Source organism: Ranitomeya variabilis, chromosome 8, assembly GCF_051348905.1.
Source record: "Ranitomeya variabilis isolate aRanVar5 chromosome 8, aRanVar5.hap1, whole genome shotgun sequence".
NCBI classification, from domain to species: domain Eukaryota; kingdom Metazoa; phylum Chordata; class Amphibia; order Anura; family Dendrobatidae; genus Ranitomeya; species Ranitomeya variabilis.
Genome location: NC_135239.1, coordinates 180,600,899 through 180,625,837, shown reverse-complemented (window position 1 = coordinate 180,625,837; position 24,939 = coordinate 180,600,899). Strand labels below are relative to the sequence as shown.

General features: G+C 41.4%; 1 protein-coding gene across 1 annotated transcript in view; it reads left to right on the top strand.

Annotated features, from left to right (window-relative positions):
- Positions 1-9,896, top strand: part of SLC6A1 (solute carrier family 6 member 1) — a 269,163-nt gene extending 259,267 nt beyond the window's left edge. The window contains exons 12-15 of the mRNA XM_077277620.1: positions 166-268; positions 1,553-1,653; positions 4,833-5,000; positions 7,750-9,896. Coding sequence (XP_077133735.1) covers positions 166-268; positions 1,553-1,653; positions 4,833-5,000; positions 7,750-7,854 — 477 coding nt within the window. The 3' untranslated portion in view covers positions 7,855-9,896. The remainder of the gene's footprint in view (positions 1-165; positions 269-1,552; positions 1,654-4,832; positions 5,001-7,749) is intronic.
- The last annotated feature ends 15,043 nt before the right edge of the window (positions 9,897-24,939 follow it).

The following is a 24,939-nucleotide window of genomic DNA, read 5'->3' as shown; positions in this document are numbered from 1 at the left end:
TAGAGCTTCTTTCAAGCTGTTCTTCATTAGATAGATAGATAGATAGATAGATAGATAGATAGATAGATAGATAGATAGATAGATAGAATCACCTCTTCAGAATCCAATTAATTGTCCTTGCATATAAAGATTATATGTTTAATCTCAAACTTTCTCTCTTTACAGGGTGGAATATATGTATTCAAACTTTTTGATTATTATTCAGCTAGTGGAATGAGTCTGCTGTTCCTTGTGTTCTTTGAGTGTATTTCAATATCATGGTGTTATGGTAAGAAGCTTAATAAAATATGTTATTTCAAACTGTTGACGAGGACTTCTCAGCTCTCCTGACATGGCTGTTTTAGTATTACCCATATGAAACATTTTGTTCCTTCTTTTCCACTGTTATTGTTTCTAAATGATTACGACTAATTTGACTACTGGGTTCTCCCATTCTGTTTGTTAATTGGGTTTGTTAATTGGCTAACACCCTCACCTAGTTGGCAATTTAGTCAATAATTTTCCAGTAAAAAAGAACAACACAAATCATAGACATCTAAAGGATGATGCTCCAGATGTATTATTAACAATAATTAGTCACTTATCCAGACATGCAAGATAGAAGGAATTTGTTCCCCCTAGAAATGGTCGAATATCACCCTACCTTGCTGCGGAGGTTGGCAACCTACACCTGTGAAATGGCACCCCCTCTCGGATGTTGACTCTCCCTACCTGACCCTATTATTTCCTAAAGAGGGAAGGTTAGAAAAAACATATACTGTAGGAACATCAGTACTAACAGAAGAGATATTCTATGGTTGCATTCTATGCTATGGGATGAAGTGATAAGGATACAGTTTATAATTCACCCTAGGAATAATAATTACCGCAAAGTAGTTCAATGACATTGTGATTTGAACCTAATATTAATTAAACATCTACACACATATTTTCATGTGGGCAACAATGAATTAGCTTCTCATCTGAAAGTGTAGAATAAAATACCCTACTCATGGTCTAATATAACCCTACCTTGCTGCGGAGGTTGGAACCCTACACCTGCACACTGGTGCCCTCGCTCAGACGTTGGCTTTACCTGTTTGACCCTGTAAGGTTCTAAACAGGGAGATAGAGTCAAGAAAAACAGACAGCAACAATAAGTATAAGATGGTTGCTTCCTATACTGAGATACGAGGAAACCACCATAAGACCACAGAAATCAAACCGCAAGATGAAAAATAAAGCATGCAGTTTCTTCTGGAATGGATGGTGATCACTAGAGATGAGAAAATTTGCTTGGGTTCCCTCTTGTTCGGCAAGCTATAGCGCTTGCCGAATAAGCTGCAGAGGAAACCCAGCTTCCTGGATCGTGCCGGACGATCAACTGATTGGCGCCGCAGCAAATTTTCTCATCTCTAGTGATCACAAGGACACAGCTGGATGACTCATTGTAACCTATATCCTATCCTATCATTTCGACATCTACACGTGCAGGTAAACATATGTAATATAGTCTACAGAGTCTTATAAAAAATATTACTTTAAAATATTTTAAACATTCCTATTTTTTCAGGTGTTAATAGATTTTATGACAACATTGAAGAAATGGTTGGTTACAGGCCTTGTCTTTGGTGGAAACTCTGTTGGTCATTCTTTACACCTATTGTTGTAGCGGTAAGTTGACAGTTTAACCCCTTCATGACCTTGGGATTTTCCAATTTTCCGTGTTCGTTTTTCACTCCCCTCCTTCCCAGAGCCATAACTTTTTTATTTTTCCGTCAATTTGGCCATGTGAGGGCTTATTTATTTTTTGCGGGACAAGTTGTACTTTTGAACGACATCATTGGTTTTACCATGTCATGTACTAAAAAACGGGAACAAAATTCCAAGTGCGGTGAAATTTCAAAAAAAGTGCAGTCCCACACTTGTTTTTTGTTTGGCTTTTTTGCTAGGTTCACTAAATTCTAAAACTGACCTGCCAATATGCTTCTGCAGGTCAGTACGAGTTCATAGACACCTAAAATTACTAGGTAATTTTTTATCTAAGTGGTGAAAAAAAACTCCAAACTTTGCTAAAAAAAAAAAAAATTGCGCCATTTTCCAATACCCGTAGCGTCTCCACTTTTCATGATCTGGAGTCGACTGAGGGCTTATTTTTTGTGTGCCGAGCTGGCGTTTTTAATGATACCATTTTGGTGCAGATATGTTCTTTTAATCGCCCGTTATTGCATTTTAATGCAATGTCGCGGCAACAAAAAAAACCGTAATTCTGGCGTTTCAATTTTTTTTCTCGCTACGCCATTTAGCTATCAGGTTAATGCCTTTTTTTATTGATAGATCGGGCAATTCTGAACGGTGCGATACCAAACATGTGTAGCTTTGATTTTTTTTTATTGATTTATTTTGATTGGGGCGAAAGGGGGGTGATTTAAACTTTTATATATTTTTTTTCACATTTTTTTTTACTTTTTTTTTTACTTTTGCCATGCTTCAATAGCCTCCATGGGAGGCTAGAAGCTGGCACAACGAAATCGGCTCTGCTACATAGCAGCAATCTGTTGTTCGCTGCTATGTAGCAGAAAAGCAGGTGTGCTGTGAGCGCCGACCACAGGGTGGCGCTCACAGCTACCATGGATCAGTAACCATAGAGGTCTCAAGGACCTCTATGGTTACAATGTAGAAGCATCGTCGACCTCCGATCATGTGACGGGGTCGGCGATGTGCTCATTTCCGGCCGCCCGGCCGGAAGCGCCGGTTAAATGCCGCTGTCTGCGTTTGACAGCGGCATTTAACTAGTTAATAGGCACGGGCAGATCGCGATTCTGCCCACGCCTATTACAGGCACATGTCAGCTGTTTAAAACAGCTGACATGTCCCGGCTTTGATGCGGGCTCACCGCCGGAGCCCGCGTCAAAGCAGGGCTGCTGACCTCGGACGTACTATCCCGTCCGAGGTTAGAAAGGGGTTAAAAAATATTTCATTGGTGGGAAATATTTACCTTTGAGAAAAAATACTGTTGCCAGGTGTTCAATATCTTATTTAGGTTGTGAAATGACGAATAGATTACAGACTTTTCCCTAGAAAGATGATTTCAATGCAGCATGCCAGAATTGTAAATGGATGTTCTTACTTTTGTAAGAACTTCAAAATAAATACCTATGTTCACCTTTTTTAGAAACTGGAAGCTTGAGGTTTAATATGTAAGGTTTAATACACTTGTATGAGTAACCCATTATGACTGTGTACACCTCGGAGGTTGTACAGAGCTGCAATAAGTCCACCCCTTACATTTCAATATCCTGTGTATTGAAGGAGAGAAGTTGTGACGTGCGTTCATTGATTATGTACTAAATTATTTCAATTTAGTTATATATGCAGTTTGTAATTTCTATTTTGATGGTATATATATATATGTATATATATATATATATATATATATATATATATATATATATATATATATATACACCCACTGGCCACTTTATTAGGTACACCTGTCCAACTTCTTGTTAACACTTAATTTCTAATCAGCCAATCACATGGCGGCAACTCAGTGCATTTAGGCATGTAGACATGGTCAAGACAATCTCCTGCAGTTCAAACCGAGCATCAGTATGGGGAAGAAAGGTGATTTGAGTGCCTTTGAACGTGGCATGGTTGTTGGTGCCAGAAGGGCTGGTCTGAGTATTTCAGAAACTGCTGATCTACTGGGATTTTCACGCACAACCATCTCTAGGGTTTACAGAGAATGGCCCGAAAAAGAAAAAAAATCCAGTGAGCGGCAGTTCTGTGGGCGGAAATGCCTTGTTGATGCCAGAGGTCAGAGGAGAATGGGCAGACTGGTTCGAGCTGATAGAAAGGCAACAGTGACTCAAATCGCCACCCGTTACAACCAAGGTAGGCCTAAGAGCATCTCTGAACGCACAGTGCGTCGAACTTTGAGGCAGATGGGCTACAGCAGCAGAAGACCACACCGGGTACCACTCCTTTCAGCTAAGAACAGGAAACTGAGGCTACAATTTGTACAAGCTCATCGAAATTGGACAGTAGAAGATTGGAAAAACGTTGCTTGGTCTGATGAGTCTCGATTTCTGCTGCGACATTCGGATGGTAGGGTCAGAATTTGGCGTAAACAACATGAAAGCATGGATCCATCCTGCCTTGTATGGAGCATCTTTGGGATGTGCAGCCGACAAATCTGCGGCAACTGTGTGATGCCATCATGTCAATATGGACCAAAATCTCTGAGGAATGCTTCCAGCACCTTGTTGAATCTATGCCACGAAGAATTGAGGCAGTTCTGAAGGCAAAAGGGGTCCAACCCGTTACTAGCATGGTGTACCTAATAAAGTGGCCGGTGAGTGTATATATATATATATATATATATATATATATATATATGTTGATCCAGTGCCTAAAGCTGAACATTGATAATGACTTATATTAACTTAAAAGCGATAGACAATTTGCTAAAATGTTTGATGTTTAGAAACAAATATTCTAGAAATATGCAAAAAAACTCAATGGTAAATTTCTTTTTATGCCCATGAGATTTGTCAAATATGAAATAAAGTAGACTGTTGTTTCACTAACCACTTTGTAAAAAACTGATTAATGAAATGTCAACAACTTTCCCCTAGGAAAGAGCTTAACAGCAGCTTCTATTTCTGTCCTTTTCGATGCCAGACTGAAAGTACTTTGCATTAATTTTCTTGATGTTGACTTTGTAACCTTTTCAAAACTAGTTCATTTCTGATTTCATTTAGTACACTTTGTAAGAAATGTATGAGTAAGTAAAAAAAATGCATGTATAGCTTATAAATGGTTTTTATTTATTTTTGTATTTTTTACAGGGAGTGTTCCTTTTCAGTGCTGTGCAAATGACTCCACTTAAAATGGGCAGCTATGTTTTTCCTTCTTGGGGACAAGGAGTTGGCTGGTTCATGGCCTTGTCTTCAATGGTGCTGATTCCTGGCTACATGATATATATGTTTCTGTCCCTTAAAGGGTCTTTAAAACAGGTACAGAATGTATTGCAACAGTATTTTATTTATATGAAAATGTATCAACCGGAATCTGGAGCTATCAATGGAGATGTGATGTAACTAGAGTCCTAAAGGCCCAGGTGTAATATTTGGACTGGTGCCCACACCAGCATGTTGACCAGATCTATAAACCCCTGTAATAATGTCCTGTGTCCTGGTGTCTATCCAGTAGTAACGTCCCTTGTCCTGTAATAATGTTCCCCTTCTTGCAAAAATGTCCCTCATCTTGGTCCCCATCTTTAATAATGACCCCCTATCCTGTAATAATGTCCCGATACTGTAATAATGTCCCCTATCCTTTAATAATGTCCTCTGTCCTTCAATAATAATACCCCCAATCTTGACCTCATCCTTGTCCTGTAATAAAGTCCCACATCCAATTTCAGCATAACATATTTAAAAACAGCAGCACTCCTTTCATAATCCCCACCCAGAGTTTCACCTCACAGCTTCATCTGGAGCATCCAGGAATACTCCTCATGGTTTCATCTGGGGCATCCAAAATACTGTAGAATAACTGTCTAAGAGCATTTTCTCCAGATGGAGCAAAGAAAAATCCTGGTCGTACAGGAAAGCTTCAAGAGAGTTTCATTTGGCAATGTAATGCGGGGAGATGTCTTTTATTTTTACAGTTATGGATTGTGAATATTCACAAAAAAAAATTAAATTAATAGTTAAAAACATTTATTTTTTATGAATAAAAATCTACAGACTACAATTCTGCATATAATATAACTTTGATAGATCAATTGATTCATGTCATAAAAATAACGTAATGTTTCATTTATTTTAACTTTATGGAGAAATAATAAAGCCATTTTTAAACCATTATATGATGCATTTTAAACTTAAGGAAAAAAATAAATGAATAAATAAATAAATATATATATATATATATATATATATATATATAGTGCCTTGCGAAAGTATTCGGCCCTCTGGAGCTGTTAAACCTTTCCCCACATATCATTCTTCAGACATAAAGATACCAAATGTAAATTTTTGGTGAAGACTCAACAACAAGTGGAGCACAATTGTAAAGTTCAACAAAATTTATTGGTTATTTAAAATTTTTGTGGAAATTCAAAAACTGAAAAGTGGGGCGTGCAATATTATTCGGCCCCTTTACTTTCAGGGCAGCAAACTCACTCCAGAAGTTCATTGTGGATCTCTGAATGATCCAATGTTGTCCTAAATGCCTAATGATGATAAATATAATCCACCTGTGTGTAATCAAGTCTCCGTATAAATGCACCAGCTCTGTGATAGTCTCAGGGTTCTGTTTGAAGCACAGAGAGCATCATGAAGACCAAGGAACACAACAGGCAGGTCCGTGATACTGTTGTGGAGAAGTTTAAAGCCGGATTTGGATACAAAATGATTTCCAAAACTTTAAACATTGCAAGGAGCACTATGCAAGCGATCATATTGAAATGGAAGGAGTATCATATCACTGCAAATCTACCAAGACCTGGCCGTCCCTCTAAACTTTCATCTCAAACAAGGAGAAGACTGATCAGAGATGCAGCCAAGAGGCCCATGATCACTCTGGATGAACTGCAGAGATCTACAGCTGAGGTGGGACAGTCTGTCCATAGGACAACAATCAGTCGTACACTGCACAAATCTGGCCTTTATGGAAGAGTGGCAAGAAGAAAGCCATTTCTCAAAGATATCCATAAAAAGTGTAGTTTAAAGTTTGCAACAAGTCACCGGGGAGACACACCAAACATGTGGAAGAAGGTGCTCTGGTCAGATGAAACCAAAATTGAACTTTTTGGCAACAATGCCAAACGATATGTTTGACGTAAAGGCAACACAGCTCATCACCCTGAACACACCATCCCCACTGTCAAATATGGTGGTGGCAGAAACATGGTTTGGGCCTGCTTTTCTTCAGCAGGGACAGGGAAGATGTTTAAAATTGATGGGAAGATGGATGGCGCCAAATATAGGACAATTCTTAAAGAAAACCTGTTGGCGTCTGCAAAAGACCTGAGACTGGGATGGAGATTTGTCTTCCAACAAGACAATGATCCCAAACATAAAGCAAAATCTACAATGGAATGGTTCACAAATAAACGTATCCAGGTGTTAGAATGGCCAAGTCAAAGTCCAGACCTCAATCCAATTGAGAATCTGTGGAAAGAGCTGAAAACTGCTGTTCACAAATGATCTCAATCAAACCTCACTGAGTTCGAGCTGTTTGACAAGGAAGAATGGGCAAGAAATTCTGTCTCTCCATGTACAAAACTGATAGAGACATACCCCAAGCTACTTGCAGCTGTAATTGCAGCAAAACGTGGTGCAACAAAGTATTAAGCTAAAGGGGCCAAATAATATTGCACGCCCCACTTTTCAGTTTTTGAATTTCCACAAAAATTTAAAATAACCAATACATTTCGTTCAACTTCACAACTGTTTTCCACTTGTTGTTGATTCTTCATCAAAAATTTACATTTGGTACGTTTATGATTGAAGCATGAAATGTGGGAAAAGGTTGAAAAGTTCCATGGGGCCGAATACTTTCGCAAGGCACTGTATATATACTGTATATATATATATATATATATATATATATATATATATATATATTTTTTTTTTTTATAAGGTGAAAATTATTTTTCTTTTTTTATCTGTTAAATTTAAAATGGATGAGAACATTTTCATACCATACAAAGATTTATTTTGATATACCCGAATAACACAACTTTTTTTTATCCAGCGTCTGCAGGTCATGATTCAGCCAAGTGATGATATTGTTCACAATGAAAATGGGCCTGAACAGTTGTCAAAGAGTAACTCTGCCAACAAGGAAGCCTATATATAAAATACTGTACTAAACAAGTGCAGTTTTTATGATTTTCTGAATACAAAATGGTTGACATGACCACATAATTACATCTGGAATAAAGAATTTACCTACCTCCAGTGGCAAAAAAGGGGACCATCACCAGTAGAGCACAAGGAAATCAACTAGGTTATTTTCTTACTGTTTTGTGGAATAACATGAGTGATTTGCGTGTTGAGGCAATTTAGACTGTTAATGTTTTTATCTTTATTGCAGGAGTTGCATTTGTAATTGGGAAAAACACCATTTTTAAAGTTACATTTGGCTATAAAAAAATGAGGTTTTGTGTGTTTGATTTTTAATTCTGAAACATTTGTTAGAGGCTGCTCCCAAGACTTTGAATAAAACACATGAAAAGGTTATTATCTCTTTTTTTACTCAACATTTTTACAGAACAAGAGTAGATAACACAGAAGTAAGGATTTTAATTTTTCAATTGTAAAAAATTGTCTATTACTTTTATTGTCAAAGCTTTTCTTAAAGGAAATTACAGATTTTTTTTCTTCTTGAAGAAATGAAAGCACAAATTAAGTTCAAGGGACCAAATTTACATATACATTTATAACAGAAATATTACAGTTATAAAAATGCTAATTTGTAAGCCAGATGCTAGCTTTTTCTTAAAAAAATAAATTATACAATCTATTGCACACTTTATTTAAAAATTATTTTTAAAGTTTAAAGAATGAATGAATTCGTTAATCAATCATTAATACAATTCAAAGCATTTTAAGCATTTAAAAAAAAATCGAAACATGCTGATTTTCTTTCTAGACAAAAGGGCATTCACATAAACTGTGTAAAATGTAGAATCAGGATACTAAAGAAATTACAATTTCCAATATGTTTAGGTACAAAGGAAAATGACACACCCTTATGCCACGCAACACCCCTAGTTGGATATACTGCAACTTGTAAACGGTCAAAGTGTTTCAACATTCCATAATATTACGCAACAAAGGAAAAGAAACAAATACTTCTTGCCTAATTACATTTGGCATTTCCATTTGATCAAATCGAGGCACAAGATAAAATGCCTACTTTGGTGATAGATGACTGTGTTGCACAATGAACTTTCTATTTAGCAAAGTCTTGTGCTTTTTAAAATGTTCTATAGCACATCATTTAGAGCTACTATGTGATACTATGTCTCTTGTGGATGTTAGTCGGGTTTGTCATTTTTGTCCAAAGAGTGAAAAAACAAAAAATTATCTATATATGTTATTGCAATAAATTAATATTCTAAGAATGTCAAGCACATTTATTGTAGAAAATATATACAAATATTTTAACAGAATTTGTACAACAGTATTGTTTCGTAGATCCTGATCCATATCAGATGTAACATATTCTAAATTATACTAATGTATGTCTGTAGTGCAACCAGGCAAAAAAACGTCTTGTTGTAACTTTATTTTGTATACAATGTCTCCTATCATTCTTTGTGACGTTCATGCAGTACCAGTGCCAATAGGCCATTGGCCCCTGATGGCTTTTTAATACATGTACTACAGTCCAATGTTGTTCCGAAAAATAAATGCAGTATTTAAATGTTTGATTGTATACAACACGTACATACATACAATTGCCAGATATGCTTTGTAGCAATCTTATATACAGAATATCTACTTTAGCAGAATAGTGACGTAGGAACTACTGTGTTTCAATTGTGAATAACTGTATCTTTTTTGTAGTATCTTCCCTGATAATAGTATATTCTATCATTCAATAAGCTTACCCGCAATAAGATATTATGTCAAGATTGAAATAAAGTTATCTCTATATATATAAAATATATATGTAATGTAACATATGCATAGGAAAACTATATACAGAGCTTGTTAAACAAAAAATAAATAAATTATCCTTTATATTTAGTATCTTGCAACCTGTTCTATGGACCAAATGTAATATAAGATACATTATAAATGTCTTTTAATGGTGTCTATCTGTAAGAAAAGCACGGTTGTCATGTACGTTTATGAATTTAGAAATCAAATAAAGGATATATTACAAATAAAGTACGCACTGAGTCTTCTGTTTAGAAGGTCTGCTACAGTAAGTTTTGAGAAAATGCTAGTCCTTATAGTTTTTGTAAGATTTTGACAGCCTACCAATTAGAAAAATGACATACCCATTGTGATCCATCCATATCTTGCATATTTCTCCAGCTTGTTCCTTAGATCAGCTTCAAACAGTTTAGTAATTGCATATTTTAAAAAATAACATATTATTAGAAATGTAGCATTTTCCATTTAAGTGACTCCTGGACATATAATTTCAATAACTACCACTTACAGTAGCTGATGGCTTGGAGATCCTCATTGTGCTTTTTTGCAATATGGTATTTTATACGCCTTCTCAACCAATTTATACTACTTCTACAGGGCTTGTTCCGACAGGTAGAGTATCATTATAAAAGAAAGTCACAATATTTTTCTTTATAGTTTTAAACTTTTCTTCTGGTCGGAAAGAAAAGAGCATAGCTCGTTAGCGGGATTTTATAACTGTATAACCTATTGTTTTGTCTTTAACCCCTTTACTCCCAAGGGTGGTTTGCACATTAATGACTGGGCCAGTTTTTACAATTCTGACCACTGTCCCTTTATGAGGTTATAACTCTGGAAAGCTTCAACGGATCCCAGTGATTCTGACACGGTTTTCTCGAGACATATTGTACTTCATGATAGTGGTAAAATTTCTTAGATATTACCTGCGTTTATTTGTGAAAAACACAGAAATTTGGCAAAAATTTTGAAAATTTCGCAATTTTCCAACTTTGAATTTTTATACAATTAAATCACAGAGATATGTCACACAAAATACTTAATAACTAACATTTCCCACATGTCTACTTTGCATCAGCACAATTTTGGAACCAAAATTTTTTTTTGTTAGGGAGTTATAAGGGTTAAAAGTTGACCAGCAATTTCTCATTTTTACAACACCATTTTTTTAGGGACCACATCTCATTTGAAGTCATTTTGAGGGGTCTATATGATAGAAAATACCAAAGTGTGACACCATTCTAAAAACTGCACCCCTCAAGGTGCTCGAAACCACATTTAAGAAGTTTATTAACCCTTCAGGTGTTTCACAGGAATTTTTGGAATGTTTAAATAAAAATGAACATTTAACTTTTTTACACAAAAAATTTACTTCAGCTCCAATTTATTTTATTTTACCAAGGGTAACAGGAGAAAATGGACCGTAAAAGTTGTACAATTTGTCCTGAGCACGCTGATACCCCATTTGTGGGGGTAAACCACTGTTTGGGTGCATGGCAGAGCTCGGAAGCAAAGGAGCACCATTTGACTTTTCAGTGCAAAATTGACTGGAATTCAGATGGGAAGCCATGTTGCGTTTGAAGAGCCCCTGATGTGCCTAAACATTGAAACCCCCCACAAGTGACACCATTTTGGAAAGCAGACCCCCTAAGGAACTTATCTAGATGTGTGGTGAGCACTTTGACCCATTAAGTGATTCACAGAAGTTTATAATGCAGAGCCGTAAAAATAAAAAATCATATTTTTTCACAAAAATGATTTTTTTGCCCCCAATTTTTTTAATTTCCCAAGGGTAAGAGAAGAAATTGGACAACAGAAGTTGTTGTCCAATTTGTCCTGACTACGCTGATACCTCATATGTGGGGGTAAACCACTGTTTGGGCGCATGACAGAGCTCAGAAGGGAAGGAGCACCATTTGACTTTTCAATGCAAAATTGACTGGAATTGAGATGGGACGCCATGTTGCGTTTGGAGAGCCACTGATGTGCCTAAACATTGAAACCCCCCACAAGTGACACCATTTTGGAAAGTAGACCCCCTAAGGAAATCATCTAGATGTGTTGTGAGAGCTTTGATCCCCCAAGTGTTTCACTACAGTTTATAACGCAGAGCCGTGAAAATAAAAATTCCTTTTTTTCCCACAAAAATTGTTTTTTAGCCCCCAGTTTTGTATTTTCCCAAGGGTAACAGGAGAAATTGGATCCCAAAAGTTGTTGTCCAATTTGTCCTGAGTACACAGATACCCAATATGTGGGGGGAACCACCGTTTGGGCGCATGGCAGAGATCGGAAGGGAAGGAGCGCCATTTGGAATGCAGACTTAGATGGATTGGTCTGCAGGCGTCACGTTGCATTTGCAGAGCCCCTGATGTAACTAAACAGTAGAAACCCCATAAGTGACCCCCATATTGGAAACTAGACCCCCCAAGGAACTTATCTAGATGTGTTGTAAGAACTTTGAACCCCCAAGTGTTTCACTACAGTTTACAACGCAGAGCCGTGAAAATAAAAAATATTTTTTTTTACACAAAAATTATTTTTTAGCCCCCAGTTTTCCTAAGGGTAACAGGAGAAATTGGACACCAAAAGTTGTTGTCCAATGTGTCCTGAGTATGCTGATACCCAATATGTTGGGGTAAACCCCTGTTTGTGCGCACGGGAGAGCTCGGAAGGGAAGGAGCACTGGTTTACTTTTTCAACGCAGAATTGGCTGTAATTGAGATCGGACGCAATGTCGCGTTTGGAGAGCCCCTGATGTGCCTAAACAGTGGAAACCGCCCCATTTATAACTGAAACCCTAATCCAAACACACCCCTAACCCTAATCTCAACAGTAACCCTAAACACACCCTTAACCCTAATCCCAACCCTATTCCCAACCGTAAATGTAATCCAAACCCTAACCCTAAGTTTAGCCCCAACCCTAACTTTAGCCCCAACCCTAACCCTAACTGTAGCCCTAACCCTAGCCCCAACTGTAACCCTAGCCCTAACCCTAACCCTAGCCCAAACCCTAACACTAGCCCTAACCCTAACCCTAGCCCTAACCCTAGCTCTAACCCTAACCTTCCTAATGGGAAAATGGAAATAAATACATTTTTTATTTTTTTTTATTTTTCGTAACTACGGGGGTGATGAAGGAGGGTTTGATTTACTATTTATAGCGTGTGTTCTAGCAGATTTTTGATTGGCAGCCGTCACACACTTAAAGACGCTTTTTATTGGAAAAAATGTTTTTTGTTACCACATTTTGAGAGCTATAATTTCTCCATATCTTGGCCCACAGAGTCATGTGAGGTCTTGTTTTTTGCGGGACGAGTTGTCGTTTTCATTGGTAACATTTTCGGGCACGTGACATTTTTTGATCGCTTTTTATTCCGATTTTTGTGAGGCAGAATGACCAAAAACCAGCTATTCATGAATTTCTTTTTTTGCGGGGGCGTTGATACCATTCCGCATTTGGTAAAATGGATAAAGCAGTTTTATTCTTCGGGTCAGTACGATTACAGCGATACCTCATTTATATCATTTTTTTGTGTTTTGGCGCTTTTATGCGATAAAAACTATTTTATAGAAAAAATAATTATTTTTGCATCGCTTTATTCTGAGTACTATAACTTTTTTTATTTTTGTATGGTGGCTCTTTTTTGCGGGACAAAATGACGTTTTCAGCGGTACCATGGTTATTTATTTCCGTCATTTTGATCGCATGTTATTCCACTTTTTGTTCGGCGGTATGATAATAAAGCGTTGTTTTTTGCCTCGTTTTTTTTTACGGTGTTCACTGAAGGGGTTAACTAGTGGGACAGTTTTATAGGTCAGGTCGTTACGGACGCGGCGATACTAAATATGTGTACTTTTATTGTTTTGTTTTTTTATTTAGCTAAAGGAATGTATTTATTGGAACAGTATTTTTTTATTATTATTATTTATTTAGGAATTATTATTTTTTTTACACACCTAATTTTTTTTTTATATTTTTACTTTGCCCCAGGGGGGGGGGGCATCACAGTAAAGTGACAGATCGCCAATCTGACACTTTGCTGTGCACTGTGTCTGAGACCACTCCTGGCACATAGTGCCGGATGTCAGCTGCGATAGTCAGCTGACACCAGGCTGCGATCAGCCGCGCTCCCCCCATGAGCGCGGCTGATCGCGCTGGACGTACTATTCCATCCTTGGGAAGTAGGGCCCACCCCACATGGACAGAATAGTACGTCCAATGGCAGAAAGGGTACATAGTAAATAGGGTAAATAGTACATAATATTTAGGGGTGTGGCAGACTAAATATGTACATAGATACCAAATAAATTATCCCATCATTACCTATGAGCTAGATAAATACTGTGTTGACCAACACCACCTCCAAATTAATGAATCATTCTTTAAGTTAATGAGTCTGTGACGTCCAGGATTACAACACCTTTTAAAATGCAAATAAATTATTATTATTATTTATTGTTATAGCGCCATTTATTCCATGGCGCTTTACATGTGAGGAGGGGTATACATAATAAAAACAAGTACAATAATCTTAAACAATACAAGTCATAACTGGTACAGGAGGATAGAGGACCCTGCCCGCGAAGGCTCACAATCTACAACGGATGGGTGAGAATACAGTAGGCGAGGGTAGAGCTGGCCATGCAGCGGTTTGGTCGATCAGTGGTTACTGCAGGTTGTAGGCTTGTCGGAAGAGGTGGGTCTTCAGGGTCTTTTTGAAGGTTTCGATGGTAGGTGAGAGTCTGATGTGTTGTGGCAGAGGGTTCCAGAGTAGGGGTGATACACGAGATAAATCTTGTACATGATTGTGGAAAGAAGAGATAAGAGGGGAGTAGAGAAGGAGATCTTGTGAGGATCGGAGGTTGCGTGTAGGTAAGTACAGGGAGACGAGGTCACAGATGTATGGAGGAGACAGGTTGTGGATGGCTTTGTACATCATTGTTAGGGTTTTGTACTAGAGTCTCTGGGCAATGGGGAGCCAATGAAGGGATTGACAGAGGGGAGAGACCGGGGAATAGCGGGGGGACAGGTGGATTAGTCGGGCAGCAGAGTTTAGAATAGATTGGAGGGGTGCGAGAGTGTTAGAGGGGAGGCCACAGAGAAGGAGGTTGCAGTAGTCAAGGCGAGAGATGATGAGGGCATGGACTAGGGTTTTTGCAGATTCTTTGTTGAGGAATGTACGGATTCGTGAAATATTTTTGAGTTGAAGTTGGCAGGAAGTGGAAAGGGCTTGGATATGTGGTTTGAAGGAGAGATCAGCATCAAGGATTACCCCGAGGCAGCGAGCTTGTGGGACTGGGGAGAGTGGCCAGCCATTTACTGTAATGGATAGGTTCGTTGGGGGGGTCGCGTGAGATGGGGGAAAAATAATGAATTCTGTTTTGTCCATGTTAAGTTTCAGAAATCTAATGGAGAAGAAGAATGAAATAGTGGACAGACATTGAGGGATTCTGGTTAGTAGGGAGGTGATATCTGGTCCAGAGATGTAGATCTGTGTGTCATCAGCATAGAGGTGATACTGAAAGCCATGAGATTCTATGAGCTGTCCCAGGCCAAAGGTGTAAATGGAGAAGAGCAGGGGCCCTAGGACTGAACCTTGTGGGACTCCGACAGATAGGGGGCGAGGTGAGGAGGTGGTGTGTGAGTGGGAGACGCTGAATGTTCGGTCTGTTAGGTATGATGAGATCCAGGATAGGGCCAAGTCTGTGATGCCAAGGGATGAGAGGGTCTGTAATAATAGGGAATGGTCCACTGTGTCAAAGGCAGCCGACAGGTCGAGGAGGAGGAGGACAGAGTAGTGTCGCTTGCTCTTGGTGGTTAAGAGGTCATTGTGACCTTAGTTAGGGCAGTTTCAGTGGAATGGTGTGACCAGAAGCCAGATTGTAAGCGGTCAAAGAGGGAGCAAGAAGAGAGATGGGAGGACAGTTCAAGGTAGACGTGTTGTTCCAGTAGTTTTGAGGCATAGGGGAGAAGTGATATAGGGCGATAGCTCGATACAGAGGATGGGTCAAGAGAAGGCTTTTTGAGGATAGGTGTGATGGAGGCATGTTTAAAGCTTGAAGGGAAAACACCAGTTGTTAGTGATAGGTTGAAGAGATGGGTTAGGGTTGGGATGAAGACTGTGGTGAGGTTTGGGATTAAGTGGGATGGGAGCGGGTCAAGTGCACAGGTGGTGAGATGCGATCTTGAGAGTAGAGTGGAGAGGTGATCTTCTGTAATGGTAGAGAAGTTGGTTTTGGAGGTGGAGGGCTGGGAAGTCGGGAGGAAGGGTTCTGGGGGTTGTTGACCAATACTGTCTTTGATGTTATCAATCTTCTGCTTGAAAAATGAGGCAAAGTCTTCAGCTGAGATAAGTGGGGAGGAGGCGCTGGGGGACAGAGGCGAGAATTGATGGTGGTGAATAACTGTTTAGGGTAGCAAGACAGGGAGGATATGAGAGATGAGAAGTAGGTTTGTTTAGCTGTGGCGAGTTTGGTCCTGGAAGTAGTGAGGGACTGTTTGAATGCGATGAAGTGCTCATTGGAGTGGGATCTTTTCCATCTGCGCTCAGCAGGCCTGGAAGCTCGCCTCAGTTCTTTGGTCAGGCTGGTGTGCCAGGGCTGTCTGTTGATTTTGCAAGCTTTGGTATGTGTAAGTGGGGCAGCAGATTCCAAAGCTACAGCTATTGTGGTGTTATATAAAGCGGCAGCGTCATCCGCATTGTGTAAGGAACTTATATCTGTGAGAGGGAGGAGGGATTCAGAGAATGAATGTAGGTCAAGATGTTTAAGATTTCTGCGAGGGTGTGAAAGTTTGTGGGGTGGGGATTGTAGACATGGAGTGGAGAGGGAAGAGAATGTGAGAAGATTGTGGTCAGAGAGAGGAAGAGGTGAGTTAGAGAGGTTAGATAGGGAGCAGAGGCGGGTGAAGATGAGGTCCAGTGTGTGACCATCTTTGTGGGTGGCTGTAGAAGTCCATTGAGTGAGGCCGAAGGAGGAAGTGAGAGATAGAAGATTAGTGGTAGCTGAGAGGGAAGTGTCAATGGGGATGTTGAAGTCACCCATGATGATAGTGGGAATGTCCGCGGAAAGGAAATGAAGTAGCCAGGTGGTGAAGTGGTCAAAGAAGGTGGTGGCTGGCCCTGGGGGGCGATAAATGACAGCCAGTTGGAGGCATTGTTATTGTCACTAGGGTTGAGCGACTTTCATTTTTTTAAGATCGAGTAGGGTTTTGGGAAACCCGATTTTGTCCAGAGTCGAGTCGAGTGCAGTCGGCCGATTATCGCTAAAAGTCGGGGATCGACCGAAACACGAAACCCAATGCAAGTCAATGGGGAAGCATAGTCGGCAGTGAGTGGAGGCCAGGAAAACACCTACAGTGCCCATTTTAATGCCAAAAACATCCATTCTTGTTTCTGAAGCTTGCCAATCTTAATTAACTGTATAATAATAGTTGGGCATAGGGAATTGGGGGAAAGTTGTGGGGGGAGTAGGGCTGGCTCAAGTTTTTCGTGGGCCCAGGAAATGCGGACTACGTCACGGCGGTGTTGCAGGGAAAGGTAAGTATTTAAAAGTTGCAAGTGCTGTGATCCTGAGCAAGCAGGGGGGGGCCCACTCGTTCGCATTGCCACTGGCACAGGGCCCCTCAAAGTACGGCGGTGTGTTTGCATGGCGGGGGCGCCTCCCACCAGCAGCGACACTTTTGCGTACTCTGAGGGGCCCTGTGCCAGTGACGTCGCCAACGAGTATGCCCCCCCACCTGATGAAGGAACCTGCACTTTCATCTGCACCTTCCTCTTTGTCCCTGTGTAAGGTGGTATAACATGCGGGAAGGGGAACCTTACTTTCAGCAGGGTCAGATTCTGGCTGTGTAGAGTACAAGGGGAATGTAGTGGTCTAGGTCAATGTACCAGCAGACTCATTTAGCAGTGGCTGGGCAATGGGCAGGATGAGGAGGAAACAGATATAGGGCCAAAGAATAAAGTAGGCTACATGCAGTTCAAAATTGGTAACAGGACTAAACAGGCGGCATTGCTTTGTTCAGTGGAGTAGCAAACCCAAGAGCAGCAGACACTGTTTCAAGGGCCTAACCACACTAATAGGCCAAATGCAGTTTAATATCTGATAGTATAGGGCGAAAGCCAGAATGTGGAAGCTCAGCTTTGTTCAGTTGAGGACAACACCAGGGAGGGGCAGACACCTTTAGTAGGCCGGAAAAGCCTATTGCATTTTTTAAAATGGTAATTTGGAGCAGAAGGTTGAAGCTCAGCTTTATTTAGTTGAGGACAACACCAGGCAGGGGCACACAGACAGACACCTTTAGTAGGCCGGAAAAGCCTATTGCATTTTTTAAAATGGTAATTTGGAGCAGAAGGTTGAAGCTCAGCTTTATTTAGTTGAGGACAACACCAGGCAGGGGCACACAGACAGACACCTTTAGTAGGCCGGAAAAGCCTATTGCATTTTTTAAAATGGTAATTTGGAGCAGAAGGTTGAAGCTCAGCTTTATTTAGTTGAGGACAACACCAGGCAGGGGCACACAGACAGACACCTTTAGTAGGCCGGAAAAGCCTATTGCATTTTTTAAAATGGTAATTTGGAGCAGAAGGTTGAAGCTCAGCTTTATTTAGTTGAGGAGAACACCAGGCAGGGGCACACAGACAGACACCTTTAGTAGGCCGGAAAAGCCTATTGCATTTTTTAAAATGGTAATTTGGAGCAGAAGGTTGAAGCTCAGCTTTATTTAGTTGAGGGCAACACCAGGGAGGGGCAGAAGCCGTTAGTAGGCCCTAACCACCATTTTTTTTTTTTAAAACCACTTAATGAGAGCCGGAAGGTTGAAGCTCAGCTTTATTTAGTTGAGGACAACACCAGGCAGGGGCACACAGACAGACACCTTTAGTAGGCCGGAAAAGCCTATTGCATTTTTTAAAATGGTAATTTGGAGCAGAAGGTTGAAGCTCAGCTTTATTTAGTTGAGGGCAACACCAGGGAGGGGCAGAAGCCGTTAGTAGGCCCTAACCACCATTTTTTTTTTTTTAAAACCACTTAATGAGAGCCGGAAGGTTGAAGCTCAGCTTTATTTAGTTGAGGACAACACCAGGCAGGGGCACACAGACAGACACCTTTAGTAGGCCGGAAAAGCCTATTGCATTTTTTAAAATGGTAATTTGGAGCAGAAGGTTGAAGCTCAGCTTTATTTAGTTGAGGACAACACCAGGCAGGGGCACACAGACAGACACCTTTAGTAGGCCGGAAAAGCCTATTGCATTTTTTAAAATGGTAATTTGGAGCAGAAGGTTGAAGCTCAGCTTTATTTAGTTGAGGACAACACCAGGCAGGGGCACACAGACAGACACCTTTAGTAGGCCGGAAAAGCCTATTGCATTTTTTAAAATGGTAATTTGGAGCAGAAGGTTGAAGCTCAGCTTTATTTAGTTGAGGACAACACCAGGCAGGGGCACACAGACAGACACCTTTAGTAGGCCGGAAAAGCCTATTGCATTTTTTAAAATGGTAATTTGGAGCAGAAGGTTGAAGCTCAGCTTTATTTAGTTGAGGGCAACACCAGGGAGGGGCAGAAGCCGTTAGTAGGCCCTAACCACCATTTTTTTTTTTTAAAACCACTTAATGAGAGCCGGAAGGTTGAAGCTCAGCTTTATTTAGTTGAGGACAACACCAGGCAGGGGCACACAGACAGACACCTTTAGTAGGCCGGAAAAGCCTATTGCATTTTTTAAAATGGTAATTTGGAGCAGAAGGTTGAAGCTCAGCTTTATTTAGTTGAGGGCAACACCAGGGAGGGGCAGAAGCCGTTAGTAGGCCCTAACCACCATTTTTTTTTTTTAAAACCACTTAATGAGAGCCGGAAGGTTGAAGCTCAGCTTTATTTAGTTGAGGACAACACCAGGCAGGGGCACACAGACAGACACCTTTAGTAGGCCGGAAAAGCCTATTGCATTTTTTAAAATGGTAATTTGGAGCAGAAGGTTGAAGCTCAGCTTTATTTAGTTGAGGGCAACACCAGGGAGGGGCAGAAGCCGTTAGTAGGCCCTAACCACCATTTTTTTTTTTTAAAACCACTTAATGAGAGCCGGAAGGTTGAAGCTCAGCTTTATTTAGTTGAGGACAACACCAGGCAGGGGCACACAGACAGACACCTTTAGTAGGCCGGAAAAGCCTATTGCATTTTTTAAAATGGTAATTTGGAGCAGAAGGTTGAAGCTCAGCTTTATTTAGTTGAGGGCAACACCAGGGAGGGGCAGAAGCCGTTAGTAGGCCCTAACCACCATTTTTTTTTTTTAAAACCACTTAATGAGAGCCGGAAGGTTGAAGCTCAGCTTTATTTAGTTGAGGACAACACCAGGCAGGGGCACACAGACAGACACCTTTAGTAGGCCGGAAAAGCCTATTGCATTTTTTAAAATGGTAATTTGGAGCAGAAGGTTGAAGCTCAGCTTTATTTAGTTGAGGGCAACACCAGGGAGGGGCAGAAGCCGTTAGTAGGCCCTAACCACCATTTTTTTTTTTTAAAACCACTTAATGAGAGCCGGAAGGTTGAAGCTCAGCTTTATTTAGTTGAGGACAACACCAGGCAGGGGCACACAGACAGACACCTTTAGTAGGCCGGAAAAGCCTATTGCATTTTTTAAAATGGTAATTTGGAGCAGAAGGTTGAAGCTCAGCTTTATTTAGTTGAGGGCAACACCAGGGAGGGGCAGAAGCCGTTAGTAGGCCCTAACCACCATTTTTTTTTTTAAAACCACTTAATGAGAGCCGGAAGGTTGAAGCTCAGCTTTATTTAGTTGAGGACAACACCAGGCAGGGGCACACAGACAGACACCTTTAGTAGGCCGGAAAAGCCTATTGCATTTTTTAAAATGGTAATTTGGAGCAGAAGGTTGAAGCTCAGCTTTATTTAGTTGAGGACAACACCAGGGAGGGGCAGAAGCCGTTAGTAGGCCCTAACCACCATTTTTTTTTTTTAAAACCACTTAATGAGAGCCGGAAGGTTGAAGCTCAGCTTTATTTAGTTGAGGACAACACCAGGCAGGGGCACACAGACAGACACCTTTAGTAGGCCGGAAAAGCCTATTGCATTTTTTAAAATGGTAATTTGGAGCAGAAGGTTGAAGCTCAGCTTTATTTAGTTGAGGGCAACACCAGGGAGGGGCAGAAGCCGTTAGTAGGCCCTAACCACCATTTTTTTTTTTTTAAACCACTTAATGAGAGCCGGAAGGTTGAAGCTCAGCTTTATTTAGTTGAGGACAACACCAGGCAGGGGCACACAGACAGACACCTTTAGTAGGCCGGAAAAGCCTATTGCATTTTTTAAAATGGTAATTTGGAGCAGAAGGTTGAAGCTCAGCTTTATTTAGTTGAGGGCAACACCAGGGAGGGGCAGAAGCCGTTAGTAGGCCCTAACCACCATTTTTTTTTTTTAAAACCACTTAATGAGAGCCGGAAGGTTGAAGCTCAGCTTTAATTAGTTGAGGACAACACCAGGCAGGGGCACACAGACAGACACCTTTAGTAGGCCGGAAAAGCCTATTGCATTTTTTAAAATGGTAATTTGGAGCAGAAGGTTGAAGCTCAGCTTTATTTAGTTGAGGACAACACCAGGCAGGGGCACACAGACAGACACCTTTAGTAGGCCGGAAAAGCCTATTGCATTTTTTAAAATGGTAATTTGGAGCAGAAGGTTGAAGCTCAGCTTTATTTAGTTGAGGACAACACCAGGCAGGGGCACACAGACAGACACCTTTAGTAGGCCGGAAAAGCCTATTGCATTTTTTAAAATGGTAATTTGGAGCAGAAGGTTGAAGCTCAGCTTTATTTAGTTGAGGACAACACCAGGGAGGGGCAGAAGCCGTTAGTAGGCCCTAACCACCATTTTTTTTTTTTAAAACCACTTAATGAGAGCCGGAAGGTTGAAGCTCAGCTTTATTTAGTTGAGGACAACACCAGGCAGGGGCACACAGACAGACACCTTTAGTAGGCCGGAAAAGCCTATTGCATTTTTTAAAATGGTAATTTGGAGCAGAAGGTTGAAGCTCAGCTTTATTTAGTTGAGGACAACACCAGGCAGGGGCACACAGACAGACACCTTTAGTAGGCCAGAAAAGCCTATTGCATTTTTTAAAATGGTAATTTGGAGCAGAAGGTTGAAGCTCAGCTTTATTTAGTTGAGGACAACACCAGGGAGGGGCAGAAGCCGTTAGTAGGCCCTAACCACCATTTTTTTTTTTTAAAACCACTTAATGAGAGCCGGAAGGTTGAAGCTCAGCTTTATTTAGTTGAGGACAACACCAGGCAGGGGCGCACAGACAGACACCTTTAGTAGGCCGGAAAAGCCTATTGCATTTTTTAAAATGGTAATTTGGAGCAGAAGGTTGAAGCTCAGCTTTATTTAGTTGAGGGCAACACCAGGGAGGGGCAGAAGCCGTTAGTAGGCCCTAACCACCATTTTTTTTTTTTAAAACCACTTAATGAGAGCCGGAAGGTTGAAGCTCAGCTTTATTTAGTTGAGGACAACACCAGGCAGGGGCACACAGACAGACACCTTTAGTAGGCCGGAAAAGCCTATTGCATTTTTTAAAATGGTAATTTGGAGCAGAAGGTTGAAGCTCAGCTTTATTTAGTTGAGGGCAACACCAGGGAGGGGCAGAAGCCGTTAGTAGGCCCTAACCACCATTTTTTTTTTTTAAAACCACTTAATGAGAGCCGGAAGGTTGAAGCTCAGCTTTATTTAGTTGAGGACAACACCAGGCAGGGGCACACAGACAGACACCTTTAGTAGGCCGGAAAAGCCTATTGCATTTTTTAAAATGGTAATTTGGAGCAGAAGGTTGAAGCTCAGCTTTATTTAGTTGAGGACAACACCAGGCAGGGGCACACAGACAGACACCTTTAGTAGGCCGGAAAAGCCTATTGCATTTTTTAAAATGGTAATTTGGAGCAGAAGGTTGAAGCTCAGCTTTATTTAGTTGAGGGCAACACAAGGGAGGGGCAGAAGCCGTTAGTAGGCCCTAACCAAAGTTGAAGGCCAAATGCAGTTTAATTTCTGATACTATAGGCCGAAAGCCAGAAGGTGGAAGCTCCGATTTAGACAGTGGAGGACAATTTGAATTAGGGACTGCAGACAGACTTAGTAGGCTGTCCCCTGTGGACCATGCATCCACCACATTAACCCATTGCGCCGTAATGGACACGTAATCTTCCGTGGCCATGCCTACAGGTCCATGCGTCTGTTGTCAGGTGCACCTTTGTACTCACAGATTGCCAGAGTGCATGGACAATGCGGTCTTCTACATGCTGGTGGAGGGTTGGGATGGCTTTTCTCGCAAAAGAAGTGTCGACTGGTTAGCTTGTAGCGTGGTACAGCGTAGTCCATCATGGCCTTATTAATAGTAAATAAAATATATAACTAGGCTCTATGAACTTTTAAATAGGTTCCAGGGGTACACGGGCAGCATTGGTGTGGTCAGTGGAGGAGTATTGCAAGTAGGGGCTGCAGACAGGCTATCAAAGGCCTAAAATAACAAACAGTAGGCAGTCATGGCAGTTTTACATCGGTTACATGGATACACAGGCAGGCACTCCAGGCAGCATTGTGGTCAGTGGAGGAGTATTGCAAGTAGGGGCCGCAGACAGGCTATCAAAGGCCTAAAATAACAAACAATAGGCTCATTGCAGTTTTACAGCGGTTACATGGATAGACGGGCAGGCAGCTTGGTGGTGAGTGGAGGAGTATTTAAAGTAGGGACCGCAGACAGGCTATCAAAGGCCTAACATAACAAACAATAGGCTCATGGCAGTTTTACAGCGGTTACATGGATACACGGGCAGGCAGCTTGGTGGTCAGTGGAGGAGTATTTAAAGTAGGGACCGCAGACAGGCTTCAAAGGCCTAACATAAGAAAATGGGCTGGCTGTAGGCACTTTATAATTGGTTCCAGGGGTACACGGGCAGCAGTGGTCTGGTCAGTGGAGGACTAGTGGAAGGAGGGACCGCAGACAGGCTTCAAAGGCCTAACATAAAAAAAATGGGCTGGCTGTAGGCACTTTATAATTGGTTCCAGGGGTACACGGGCAGCAGTGGTCTGGCCAGTGGAGGACTAGTGGAAGGAGGGACCGCAGACAGGCTTCAAAGGCCTAAAATAACAAACAATAGGCTCATGGCAGTTTTACAGCGGTTACATGGATACACGGGCAGGCAGCTTGGTGGTCAGTGGAGGAGTATTTAAAGTAGGGACCGCAGACAGGCTTCAAAGGCCTAACATAAGAAAATGGGCTGGCTGTAGGCACTTTATAATTGGTTCCAGGGGTACACGGGCAGCAGTGGTCTGGTCAGTGGAGGACTAGTGGAAGGAGGGACCGCAGACAGGCTTCAAAGGCCTAACATAAAAAAATGGGCTGGCTGTAGGCACTTTATAATTGGTTCCAGGGGTACACGGGCAGCAGTGGTCTGGCCAGTGGAGGACTAGTGGAAGGAGGGACCGCAGACAGGCTTCAAAGGCCTAACATAAAAAAATGGGCTGGCTGTAGGCACTTTATAATTGGTTCCAGGGGTACACGGGCAGCAGTGGTCTGGTCAGTGGAGGACTAGTGGAAGGAGGGACCGCAGACAGGCTTCAAAGGCCTAAAATAACAAACAATAGGCTCATGGCAGTTTTACAGCGGTTACATGGATACACGGGCAGGCAGCTTGGTGGTCAGTGGAGGAGTATTTAAAGTAGGGACCGCAGACAGGCTTCAAAGGCCTAACATAAGAAAATGGGCTGGCTGTAGGCACTTTATAATTGGTTCCAGGGGTACACGGGCAGCAGTGGTCTGGTCAGTGGAGGACTAGTGGAAGGAGGGACCGCAGACAGGCTTCAAAGGCCTAAAATAACAAACAATAGGCTCATGGCAGTTTTACAGCGGTTACATGGATACACGGGCAGGCAGCTTGGTGGTCAGTGGAGGAGTATTTAAAGTAGGGACCGCAGACAGGCTTCAAAGGCCTAACATAAGAAAATGGGCTGGCTGTAGGCACTTTATAATTGGTTCCAGGGGTACACGGGCAGCAGTGGTCTGGTCAGTGGAGGAATAGTGGAAGGAGGGACCGCAGACAGGCTTCAAAGGCCTAACATAAAAAAATGGGCTGGCTGTAGGCACTTTATAATTGGTTCCAGGGGTACACGGGCAGCAGTGGTCTGGCCAGTGGAGGACTAGTGGAAGGAGGGACCGCAGACAGGCTTCAAAGGCCTAAAATAACAAACAATAGGCTCATGGCAGTTTTACAGCGGTTACATG